A 12826-nucleotide genomic window follows, 5' to 3' on the forward strand; every position below is an offset into this window, starting at 1 on the left:
TGACCGACCAACTGCGCTGTGCCTGGGAGAAGCAGCAGGCCCAGGAAGAGCAGCAGCTGAAGGAGTGGGAGCAGCGGCAGCGGGCGACGGGGACCCGGCAGCTGCTGCTCTGGAAGGAGGCCGAGCTGCGCGCGACAAAGGAGCTGCTGCAGCGTGATTGCGATGCAGCCCTGTGCCAGGCTCGGGAGCTGCAGCAGCAGCTGGCCAAGGTGCTGAGGAACCCCCCCAGCAGCGAGGCGGCCCATGCCCAGCTGCAGGACGTCCTCAGCAAGCTGCGCTGGGAGACGGATGGTGAGCAGCCCGCCTGCATCCGCCACCTCCAGCATCAGCTGGAGCTGGAGAGGAGGCTCTTCACCTATTACATCGTGGGGAGCTGGGCAGACGTGCTCCGTAACGCAATGTCCTGCTCCCAGGAAAAAGAGGGAGCTCTGCACTGCCACCGTGCAGAGCAGGGCTCCAGTCGACTTGCCGTGAAGGATGCTCATGTCCAGGTGAGATGACACACTGAGAGAGTGGGGATTGTTCAGCCTGGGGAGGGGAGGCTCTGGAGAAACCACAGAGCGGCCCTCCAGTGCCTGAAGGAGAACTGGGGAAAGCTGGAGATGTACTGGTTGTAAGGGAGGGTAGTGATACAACAAAGGACAATGCCCTGAAAGTAGAAGAGGGGAGATCTGGATGAGATATAAGAAGACAGGACACCATGAGGGGGCAGAGGCGCTGGCACAGGCTGCCCAGAGAGGCTGTGGTTGCCACACGCCTGGCAGTGCCCCAGGCCAGGCTGGACGCACCTTTGGGCAACCTGACCTAGTGGAAGTTGTCCCTGCCCTTGGCATGGGCTTGGAACGGGAGAGTCTTGAAGGCCCCTTCCTACACAAACCATTCTGTTATTCTATGATTTTCTGGTTCTAGGTGCCAGACACAGCCAAGGAAGACCTGGGGCTCCCGGGCAGCCGGCCCTCTCCCCGCCGGGGCCCGGCACAGCCCCCCACCTGCCCTGCGCAGCGGGAGGAGAAGAGGCAGGAGCTGAAGGCACTGCAGGCCCAGCTGGAGGGCGAGCGGCTCCGCTCCCAGGAGCTGCAGCGCCGCTGCGCTGCTGAGAGATGTGAGCGGCAGGAGGCGGCAGAGCGGGAGCGGCAGCTGCTGGCCGACAAACTGCGCTCCAAGTGGGAGCGGGTGCGGGTGTCAAAGCTGCAGCGCCTGCGGGAGCAGAGCCTGAGGCAGTGGCAAGCAGAGATATGCCAACTGCTGCAGGAGAAGGAGGCCCAGCTGCGCCAGATGCAGGAGCTGCTGCAGAAGCGGCGCAACGACACCATCCGCCAGGCATGGCAACTGCAGCGGCAGCTGGCGGAGGCGCTGCTGAGGAGCGACAGCAGCAGAGCGGACCGCAGAATGCAGCAGGAAGTCCAGCGGCAGCTCTGCTGGAAGTCCCGTGCAGAGCAGGCCGTGGAGAGCAAGCGCCTCCAGTGTGAGCTGCAGGAGCAGAGAAGACGCTTCCTGCAGTACATCCTGGAGCACATGGAGGGGCAGCCACGCGTCTTCTTCAACAGGGCCAGGGCCTGCCATCGGGCTGTAGCAGAGGTGGGTGTTCAGGCTACAGAGCAACAAGAGGCCTGCCCACCTGAGCGCAGGGAGCAGCAGGAGCAGAACACCCATCTGCTGAGTAAGCTGAAGGAGCTGCAGAGACGGTGCAGCCTCCTTGAAGAGAAGAGCAGAAGCTCTCAGCAGATGTGGGAGGAGGTGGAGTGGCTCAAGGACAAGATGCGTACGCTCTGCCTCCGTACCCAGCAGCTGCTGGAAATAGTCCAGCAGCTCAAGGAGGCCTCTTCCACATCCAAAGAGGCCACAGAGAAGGCAGAGGACATCAACCAGCTGCAGGGACAGCATCTGGAAAAGGAGAATGAGATGGCCAAGGAAGACCCGGGGTTCCCAGGCAGCACAAGCAGCAAGCTGCTGGAGCAGTGCAGCTACCTCCAACAAGCCCTGAGCAACCTGGAGAGGCACTGCCAGGCCCTGAAGGCCCAGAACCACCTGCTGAGAGACCTCCAGCAGGCTGACATCAAGCTTGGAGCGCTCAGCAAGCGTCTGGAGGAAAAATGCACACAGCTCCAGGAGATGGGGAAAAAGCTGAGGCCACACAGAAATCCCAAACAGGAATGCCCCAATCCCCAGGAAAAGCCGGGGGAGTCAAAAGAGTGGCCAGTGGCAGTCTGCATCTACATCTTCGCAGACCATCACCACCAAAATGAAGATTCTTAGCTCGTCACAGCTACAAAATCCTTATGAGGGCCCTAATGAGGACCCAGAAAACGAGCTTCCACTGACAGCTGGACAATACGTTTACATCTGTGGAGACATGGATGAGGATGGCTGGTTTCTGGGAGAGCTGACGGACGGCACAAGAGGACTGGTCCCTTCCAATCTGGTGGAAGAAGTTTCAGACGATGACCTGGATACCACCGTGCCTCCAGGGCTTCGTGATCTCCTGCTGGATACCGATGATGAAGAGAGACCAGGCAGCAGGAGCAGGGGCAGAAAGTGATGGTCACCATCCAGAAATCTGTGTCCGTGTGTTGGCTCAGCCTGGGGGACGCCGAGATTCCTCTCCATAAGACAGCAACATCCCATCAAGATTCCACCTTTCTGGATGAAGGCTACCTCATGCTCCACTTGATGTTCAAGTGGAGTGTGGTCCATCAGCAGGAAGGCCTTAAAAATTCATCCCTTGTAAGACTGAGAATTTATTACATTGGACTGGACTAAAACAACAAAAAACAACAAAAAACAACAAAAACACCAAAACAATTTTAAAAAATTTATATATTATATGTTATTTATATATTATATATATTATAATATATGATTATATAATATATATTATAATATACATAATATACATTATATACATAATATATATAATATAATAAATACAATGATAAATAATATTATATTATATATATTATAACATTAAAAAAATACTAATAAAAATAACCAAACCCAAAAAGTGTGTCCAGTCTTCTTGTTTTTAGACAGTCTGCTTTTGTAAAGGTACAAGGAAAGGTAGAGGCTGAGGAAAGCCTCCAAAGTCTTTCTCAAGCGCTCTACCTACAAGTATTAGAATGAAGAGAGAAAGGAATCATCACTGCTTGCCTCTGTTCTTTGGGACACCTTAAGCACCTTGGAAGGCCGCACTTCCTGAGCCCTACAGACAGTCTGTCCCAAAGCAGCTGTTTGATCATTTCCACTGGGTGACAATGCATAGCGCTTGCATCGTCTGCAGGCACAGACTCAGATGCAAATCCACATCCTTAACTGTAGGTCCGTACATCCTTTATGTACATGTTCCAGCTCCCCCTTGAAATTTTCTTTCTGTCCCTACATGTCAGCAGGGCACTTAGCAAGACTCCTTCACGTCTAGACACCAACTGCCCATACAAGTGTGTGTGATAATGCACACGGCTGCGGCCAGCACTCTGTGTAAAGAGAAACTGTCAGAGAGCTGCACATCAGGGAGGGGTTTCTTGGTCTCAGCCTCTGCTTGCTTTTCTGGCTGGCTGTGAGGGATGCTCACGACCAGGTGAGATGGCACACACAGGGCGTGGATCTCTGGGAGATAGGAGAGTTACATTCCTTGGAGCCAGATGTGCGTTCTTCATTCTCGAGTGTTGAAATCTCTTCTGGTGACAAAGCTGGTGAGACTCAGACAGAGGGATGCCGGTGGATGAGAAGGCCAAAAAGACAGCAAGAGCTGGAACAGTACCTGTGGGAGATGCTGATGAGCATGGACTTGATCAGCCTGGTTCTCCAGGGAAGGTTTTGGAGAAGGCAAGGGGCAAGAGATGGGAGCGCAGGGAGACAGCAAGATGCTCTCAGCCAGCATTTGTGTGCCGGGGACAGAAAAGCCACTGGCACTGGCGTTTCTTGCTTGCTTGCAGGAGACTCGAGCTTTGTGGAGGTGGCCGTGTATTTCAGCAGGGAGGAGCAGGTGCAGTGAGTGCTCTGCTGAGATGTCATGCCGTAGACATACGATTCCATGGCCCTGCTGGCAGAGGGCTTTGCTGCCTTTCCTCCTCATGAAGGCATCTTGGGCACTGCAGAGTGAGCCTGCACATGCACCAGAATAAGCGCAGTGCATTTCCTTCCTGATGAATGCAACAGCAACTGCAAAAGAAACACGAATGAGTGTGAGTATCAGAAGAGATTAATGTGCTCTGGACTCTGAGGAAAGACCCACAGTCACCGCTGGCAAGCAGGTGTCAGTCAGCCTTTCAGTGAGGTTAGGGAGGGATGAAACAAGGCTCCAAGTATTTGTTGCACAGTTGAGTTGCTTCCTGCTGTGCTTCACAGCACAACATGTTTTTATAAAGATGAATGCCTGGGAAACGGAAAGACTACTTTCATACATCTTGTTTGTGTTAGCTGACTGCAGTTCCAACCAGCTGGACATACAGGGTCTGGCAAATGACACCTGGAAGGAGGTACAGGCAGGAGGCCCAGCACCCTGCAACCTCCAGGTGAGGGAGAGCAGCCAAGGATTCCTTTGGGACCTGCAGGTTCACTGTGTGCAGCATTACATGCAGGAGCATCTGAGTATAGAGATGATGGCAGAGGTACAGAGCTAAGCATCACAGAGAGGGAGAGTTGCTCATCTTGTTTACCATGGTGAGACAGGAACTAGGAGCCACGAGGAAAATGTGGCCGCATTCTGCTTTCCTCTTCTGTCCCACACCAGCCCCGTCAGAGGGGAGGAACAGCCACACTTCCACTGAGACGTTCCTCTTCATGCACAAATGAGTGTGCACGGAGCTGTGGGCAGTGCTGGGGCTGCACACACGTGGGTGTGCACAGGTGTGTCCATGCACTGCAGAGATTTGTGCACACATGTGGGAGGGTGTGCAAGGACGAGGTGGTACGTGTGTGTGTGTGTGTGTGTGTGTGTGTGCAGGGCTGGGGTGGTACGTGTGTGTGTGTGTGTGTGTGTGTGTGTGTGCAGGGACGGGGTGGTACGTGTGTGTGTGTGTGTGTGTGTGTGCAGGCAGGGAGTGCAGGAATGGTGGTGCATGTATGCATGCAGCTGGGGAGCGCGAGGATGAGTTTTTGAGTTAGAATAGTTCTAACCTGGTCTGGGGCTGTGACTACCAATTGCCTTCCAAAGGTCAATTTTCTGCTCTCTTCTACCTGAAGGGCGGTTGCTGCTACAGCTTGGATGTACTCTGGCCACCCTTGTGATACTGGATCTATCAATTTAGATAGGTATGCCACTGGTTGACGCTTATGTCCCCATTCCTGGGTTAGCACTCCCAGTGCTGCCCCTCGATCTACAGTAACAAAAAGCTGGAAGGGCTTCAAGGCAGGAAGAGCTAGGACTGGGGCTGTAATTTGTCCTTGTTTTAATTCTTTTCTTAGTTCCTTCTCTTCAGTAGTCCACTGAAGCATGTTGGGTTCTTCATCTAATAACTTAAGGTATCAGCCCTTGATATTCTGAGCATATGCCTCTATCCAGAGTCTGCAATATCCTACTACCCCCAGGAATTTTCTCAGTTCCCTCTTTGTTCTGGGCATGGGTAGCTCGATAACTCCCTGAATCCTCCCTGGGGTTATTTTATACTTTCCCTCAGAGACCAGGTGTCCCAAAGACTTGGCTTCTCTTTCCACGGACTGTGGCTTATTCTTTGATACTCTCAGTCCTTGTTTCCCCAGGAAGTTTAGCAGTTCATTTGTGGCTCTTTTAACTCCCACCTTCTCTGACCCTGACAACACGAGGTCACCTACATCTTGTAGGAGTTATGCTCCCTCTGGTGGCCGAAAATGTTCTAATATTTGTTCCAAGGTTTGCCCGAACCAATTGGGTGACTCTGTGAACCCCTGGGCTAGAACTGTCCACCAATACTGTTGTTTCCGCCCACGCTCAGGATCTTCCCACTCAAAGGCAAATATGTCTCTGCTTTCAGATCCAATGGACAAGACCAAAAGGGCATCCTTTCGATCTATAACACTGAACCGCCTGTTCCCATTTGGGATTTTGCTCATCAAGGTATATGGGTTTGGAGCCACTATATTTTGTACTATGTCATTCATTTTTCTCAAATCTTGCACTAATCAGTAGGAACCATCGGTTTTTTTTAACTGGCAAAATGGGGGTATTGAAAGGTGACAGCCATGTTCCAGCAACCCATCCCTTAGTAATCACTGTATTACAGGTTTAAGGCCAATACGTCCCTCAGATGGATGTGGATTCCTTTGGGATCTGCAGGTTCATTGTGTGGAGCATTGCATCAAGAAACATCTGTGTATAGAGATGATGGCAGAGGTACAGAGCTGAGCATCATAGAGAGGCAGAGAGGCTCAGCTCATTTCCCACCATAAGACAGGAACTAGGAGCCACAAAGAAAGTGTGGGCACATTCTGCTTTCCTCTTCTGTCCCACGCCATCTGCCCCGTCAGAGGGGAGGAACAGCCACGCTTCCACTGAGACGTTCCTCTCACAGCCAGGCACGCCTCAGGTTGGAGCATTGCCGGCTGCTGGATGGGAAAAGCAGCTGCAGAAGTGCGTGTACACAGGAGTGTGCGGAGAAGTGGGGTAGCAAAAGTGTGTGAGTGCAAGTGTGAGTGTGTGCAGGATGGGTGGGAAATGTGTGTGCATGCACGTGCATGGAGTGCAAGGATGGGGTTGTGTACATTGGTATGAGCAGAGGGGTGTGCAAAGGGGTGGGGTTGTACATGTGTGAAGACGCAAAAGTGTTCCTGGATGGTATTTGCACGTGGATGTGCAGAGCGTCTGCAAGCATGTGGATGCACGTGCCTAAGCAGTGTGTGAAGGGATGTTCTTTCACGTGTGTGTGTGCAAGGATGGGGCTGAATGTCAGGGTGTGCGCTGCACATTCATGTGTGCAAAAAGGTGTTTGCAGGTGTGCTGTGTTTCTTGCACACTTCTGTGTATGCACATGGCTGTGACCAATGCTGTGCACGTCTTCATGCACAAATGAGCGTGCACGGAGCTGTGGACAGTGCTGGGGTTGCACACATGTGGGTGTGCACGGGTGTGTCCATGCACTGCAGAGATTTGTGCACGCATGTGGGAGGGTGTGCAAGGACGAGGTGGTCTGTGTGTGTGTGTGTGTGTGTGTGTGTGTGTGTGTGTGTGTGCAGGGATGGGGTGGTACGTGTGTGTGTGTGTGTGTGTGTGTGTGTGTGTGTGTGTGTGCAAGGATGAGGTGGTACATGTGTGTGTGTGTGTGTGCAGGGATGGGGTGGTCCGTGTGTGTGTGTGTGTGTGTGTGTGCAGGGATGGGGTGGCACGTGTGTGTGTGTGTGTGTGTGTGTGTGTGTGCAGGGATGGGGTGGTACGTGTGTGTGTGTGTGTGTGTGTGTGTGTGTGTGTGTGTGTGTGCAGGGATGGGGTGGTACATGTATGTGTGTGTGTGTGTGTGTGTGTGTGCAAGGATGGGGTGATACGTGTGTGTGTGTGTGTGTGTGTGTGTGTGTGCAGGGATGGGGTGGCACGTGTGTGTGTGTGTGTGTGTGTGTGTGTGTGTGTGTGCAGGGATGGGGTGGTACGTGTGTGTGTGTGTGTGTGTGTGTGTGTGTGTGTGTGTGTGTGCAGGGATGGGGTGGTGGCCATTTGCACGAGCACAGAGGTGTGCAAAGCGGTGGGCGATTGCTCCGTTGAAGCAAGAAGCAAGCGTGACAGTGCTCCAGTTGTAAGGAAGTGCATTGCTGGAACAGGGCAGAGCTGAGCCTGCAACTGCAGCCTCCTTTGCACAGCCCAGCTGTCAGAGGGTGAGACAGTTGTGCTTCCTGAGCAGCTCAGGGACGTTGTGGACAGAAGCAGCCGAGTCCAAAGTTCCTGGTGTGAAGTGCTCCGAACATCGGGCTCTCTGGGCGAGCTCCCGGCTGACAGCACTGCTCCCCTCTGCCCTCGCCCGGGCCTGCTGGGAGCTGCAGGGCCTGCTGGGAGCTGCAGGCCCCGCAGGAACTACCACTCCCAGGATGCTGTGCGGCAGCACCGGGCGCCGCCATGACAGTGCTGTGTGCAGTGCTGTGCAGGGCTGGGCCTGTGGGCTCAGGGCACCGGGTGCTCCTTCCCTGAGCCTGCCAGGAGGTAAGGCACCGTGAGGGTGGTTTGGGGGAGACCAAAAGACGTAGAGAGGACGTAGGTGGGACATGGAGGTGAGATAGATGGGGCATGAACTGGATCTAGAGAGAGGGGTGAGAAGGCAAGGTGGATATCCGACAGGTGGGGACAGGGGCCTGTACAGGTCAAGGGCCAAGTCCAGCTCTGCCAGCACAGCAACATGTCGGGGACGCCGGGCTGCGGCTGGGGATGGAGCAGAGCAAGATGGAGAAAGGGGGGAACATTCAGGGAGCGAAGAAATCTCCAAGTGGGGCTTTCTCCATAGCTCAGCCTGCAGCGCAGCCACACGACCTAGGCAGGCCTCAGACTGGGATCCTGCTGCTGGGTGCTGCAGGGTGCAGCCTGGCTCAGTCCTCTCTGCACCTGGGGACTGATGGCTGTGTCTGGGATGGCAGTGAGCCTCCTCCACTCCAGGCTGAGCCACTCAGCTCTCCCAGAATTCCCGTCCATCCCCCTTTCTCATCCCTCCATTCCCACGCAGAACTGACTGAGGAGGGGAGGGATGGGTCCAATGGTGGTGGCAGATCTGCGACACTGCCCTTTCTGCTGCCCTTTCACATTGCCCTGAAGGTGGGCCCGGGGGCCTGGGGAGGTGGGCTTTGTAACTGAAGGAACGGCCGCAGGCAGGCAGAAATATGGCAAAGACATTTAATAATTGAACATACCAAACAGTCAAGAAATGACAGTACTCCCAACCATTTCCCACCCTAACAATCCTTTCTGATCTTACCCCCTCAAACTCCCACCCCCAATCGACTTCCCTCCCTCTGCCAAAAACCTCCCAGCCCCCTGTTGTAATCCAAGAAGAATGGCAGCAGCCATGGATCAAGAGAAGGACTTGACAGAGCAGCAGCTGTGGAGCAGGATAAAGAGCAAACCGTGTTGGTGGTGGATGCGGCAGGCAGTGCCAGCAGGGCGTCCCCTGCTTCAAAGTGCACCTTTCCTCTCTCACCCACCACACATTCTCTCCTGCATTCAGGGTCTGAGGGATTTCTTCCAGTTGTACTCCATATCTGCATGGCCAGTGCGTGATATAGAGCCCAAGTGGAACACCTGCTTGGAAAATGAAATCAACTCTCCCATTCAGTTCTATGAGCGTGCGCCTTCCTCTCAAGTGATGTGTGGTCATATTTGAAAAATCCAAATTAGTTGGATATAAGAGAGGTAATAGCATCATAACCGAGCATTACTAATACATTCAATTATTATTCCCGCAGATTCCAGCACCATTGGTAACATCAGACCCCATTGGATTCACATCTAATCTATTAACATAGTAGAAGCACATGATAACCTGGATAATGCCTAATAACTCTGGTTCCTGAGACAGTAGTTGGAGAACCTGAAGGCAAAAGGTCAGCGTGCTAGGACAAACAGCCAGACAGCAGTATGGTTAAATATGGCTGCGTCCATCGACTGCCCGAAAAGCCATGCTTATATAGCAGACAGACGAGGGCGTTTAAAACCATACACACCAATTGGAGGAAAGCTACTGCAATAACAACCTCCCCTTCAAAGACCCCCCTTGAAAGCCGCAAGCTACTCATTCTTTTCCTAGAGGTTTCCTTGGTTCTCATGCTGTTTCTCCCTCCACAGCTGCTGCTCTGTGAAGCCCTTCTCTTGATGCATGGCTGCTGCTCTGTAAAATTCTTCTGGTATTACAACGGCCCCCCAGATTCCCACCCCACCAGTAGCAGAGTACAGCCATTTCATTGCCCACCCCAAAAAGGTCCCACCGCCAATTCCCACGAATTCCCACCCCAAACTCCCGCCCCCCAACCACTCCCCCACCCCAAAAATTCCCCACCCCCAATTCCCACCCACCAGCCACCCCCAATTCCCACCCTAATATTGGCCACCCCAAGAATTCCCACCCCTTCCCCCCCCAACCATTTCCCACCCCCCACCCAGCATTTCCCAGCCCGGAGCTTTGACAGTGCAACGCTTTGTCGGTCCATCAGCTTCACAGCCCCGCAGTGCCCCAGTCCAAGATGCCGTTTGCGGACAGCCCAGTTTGGGAGGGGTAGGGCTGGGCCTGGTGCTGGTGCCCCTGGAACACTGCCGCTGCTCTCTGGGTGTGGTGGGGGCCGGCCAGGAGCCCAGGGCTACAGGGAGGCACCTTGGTTGGTTACGGCCACGTCTCCTGCTCCACCAAGTGGGCCGGTTTCCTGGTCCACTCCTGCTGGAGCCGCTGTTGGGGTGTGATGGGCACCGAGTCCTCCTGCCGGCCGCCGTGCTGACACAGGCAGCTCTGCCTGGCGCCGGTGGTTGTGGCCTGGAACGTGCTGGCAGCGCGGTGGCTTCCTGGTTGTGGCGGGGACACTGGCTGCCAGTGTGCTGCTTGTGCCCGCTGCTCTGGCCTCTTGTGGTGGTGCAGGTGGGTGCTGGGCACTTGGCCGGCTGGCTGCTGTCCCCGTGCTGCTTGTCTGCCATTTGGCAGGAGATGCAGCCGGGTGGCAGTCAAAGGCGGCTGAGCAGCACCCGGGGCTGCCTCCGCCGTGCCTCCTCCATCAGGTGTGCAGTGCAGGGCGACGGAGGTGCGGGGGCAGCCAGTGGGGTGGGCAGTGCCAGGCGGGTGAGAAGCACTCAGGGCTGCCTTCGCCGTGCCTCCTCCATGAGCTGTCCAGTTTGCATCAGAGGAGGCACGGGGTGCTTGGCCGGCTGGCTGCTGTCCCTGTGCTGCTTGTCCTTGTCTGCCAGCTGGCAGGAGATGCACCCGGGTGGCAGTGCCAGGCGTCTGAGATGCACCCGGGGCTGCCTCCGCCGCGCCTCTTCCATCAGATGTGCGGTGCGGGGTGACGGAGGTGCGGGGGCAGCCAGGGGGGTCGGCTCAGGCAGCTCAGGCGATGCTGGCTGCCGCCAGAGCAGGTTTGCGAGGAGCCCTGATTCAGGATCGGGCTCTTTGCTGAGCTCCCTGCTGACCCCCAGGGAGTCAGGGTGCTCTGTGTTATTCTCGTTCTCTTTGGTCCCCTCTCTTGTGACTGCAGGCAGGCCCTGGTTGTGCTGGGGGACCTCCAGAGCACTCGTCGCTTCTGAAAAAGCAAGAGCATCCCCCAGAGCAGAAGGATGATGGCAGCCTTCCCACACCTGCTGGGTGCAGACAGCTACCCGTTAATCACCTCTGTAAGCCACAAACTCACCAAGAATGCAGGTGAGGAAACTGTTCATTTCCATGTCGTCCTCACGTCTGTTGCTGCTGGGTGTCTCTTCTGGAAAAGGAAGGAAGAAAATCCCCAGTGGGGCAGTGCCAGCTTTCCCACTCAGCCACTCGGTGCAGACACCCCCCCAGCAGCTCTGCTGCCCCCAAACTCACCCTGGCTGATCCATGTCAGCAGCTGGTCAAAGTCTGCGCTGTTGTCCAGGATGGCGGTCTCGGATGTGACTTCTGGGGAAGGAAGAAAATCCATTGCCCAGTGGGGCAATGCTGGCAGCTCTCCCACAGCTGGGAGCACTGGGTACCACCAAGCCTGGCCAGCTCTGCTGCCAACAAACTCACCGTGGTCGATCCATGCCAGCAGATGATCCATGTCTGCTGTGTCCTGCGGGGTGCCTGCGCTTGTTGTCCCTGCTGGAAAAGCCAGAAGATCCCCAGTGGGGCAATGCCGGCAGCTTTCCCACAGCCAGCCGCCCGCTATGCAGCCCCTGAACTCACGGCCTGATTGCGGCGTGGCAGCGCTGCAGGTGAGCAGAGCCGTGTCAGGATGGGGGCAGCCATGGGTGGGCGCTGCGTGCCCCTGGTCCTCCATGAGCAGCACGGCGTCTTGCAAGGGCTCCATGGGCGGCTCCCAGCTGGCGGGCAGGGTGCAGGGCACGGGGAGCACGTGCTGCTGCAGTGCTGGTACCTGCAAAAGAAGTGGCGGGGGGCCGGGGCGGCCAGGGGCCTGCGGCAGGCAGGTGCCTGCGGGCTGCGGGGGCTCTGCATGGGGCACGGCCCCAGGCCACAGCCCCATGGGCTGCTGGGGCAGCAGCGTCCCTGCCAGCAGGGGATGTCCCCAGCAGTGAGCAGGGGCAGCGGGGGGAGCCATTGGTGGGTGCAGCCCCCCAGGCAGCAGCTGCAGCAGCGGTGAGTGCAGCCCCGCAGTTGGGGGCAGCCCCCCAGGTGGGAGCTGCTGTGCTGCCTGTCCCCAGACACCTGGTACCCCAGGCCAGACAGAGGCCTGAGGCACCAGGTGGGTGGCACTGGGGACAGGGAGGGGTTGGGGTGGTACCGGCATCGGTCCGCGGATGGTGGGCTGCATCTAGGCGGGGTCCGGTGGCGGCACAGTGGCTTGTGGAAAAGTGGCTTCAGGCGTCACAGGCACCGTCTGCGCTCCTCGAGGGATTCTCTCTGTGGGGAAAGGCCAGAAGGGGCACTGGGCTGAGATCTGGGCTGCTGGGCTGCTGGGCTGAGATGTGGCTCACAAGGGTGGCATGTGGGGCTTCAGCTGGGATCTGGGGCTTCATCTGGGGCCAGCTGAAGCACGGGAGCAGGGGGAGCCTGCTGCCTTACCTGCCATGACAGCTGGAGAGTGGCAGTTAGGGGAGCCCCTCCTCCAGCGGGGCTTCTGTGGCCGTTGGGCTCAGCCCCTTTCCCCCAGGCTTGCCATGGTTCCATTTGTCAGACCCAAACATCCTTCCCGTCCCATCTCTAACCTGAGAGCGTGGACCTTTTCTCCTGGCTTCCAATGTGTCTTGGGGCAGAACACACCGCAGTGT

General features: G+C 56.0%; 1 protein-coding gene across 1 annotated transcript; it reads right to left on the reverse strand.

Annotated features, from left to right (window-relative positions):
* Window positions 1-10071: 10071 nt before the first annotated feature.
* LOC146759820 (uncharacterized) lies at window positions 10072-11335 on the reverse strand. Its single transcript, XM_085509702.1, has 2 exons — window positions 11272-11335; window positions 10072-11163 (listed from the first exon to the last, which is right to left on the reverse strand). Exons 1-2 carry the CDS (start codon window positions 11303-11305, stop codon window positions 10718-10720), a joined length of 480 nt encoding a protein of 159 aa, XP_085365828.1. The 5' UTR covers window positions 11306-11335; the 3' UTR covers window positions 10072-10717.
* Window positions 11336-12826: the final 1491 nt, after the last annotated feature.

Source organism: Coturnix japonica, chromosome 9 (genome assembly GCF_054131305.1).
Source record: "Coturnix japonica strain WE chromosome 9, WE-NBRP24, whole genome shotgun sequence".
Lineage (NCBI taxonomy): Eukaryota > Metazoa > Chordata > Aves > Galliformes > Phasianidae > Coturnix > Coturnix japonica.

Excerpts from the sequence above, each read along its gene's own strand:
- LOC146759820 (XM_085509702.1), bottom strand. The coding sequence starts at position 11,305 with ATGGAAATGAACAGTTTCCTCACCTGCATTCTTG. Across the intron at positions 11,164-11,271 it reads TTTCCTCACCTGCATTCTTG|AAGCGACGAGTGCTCTGGAG; the intron begins GTGAGTTTGTGG and ends TTGCTTTTTCAG.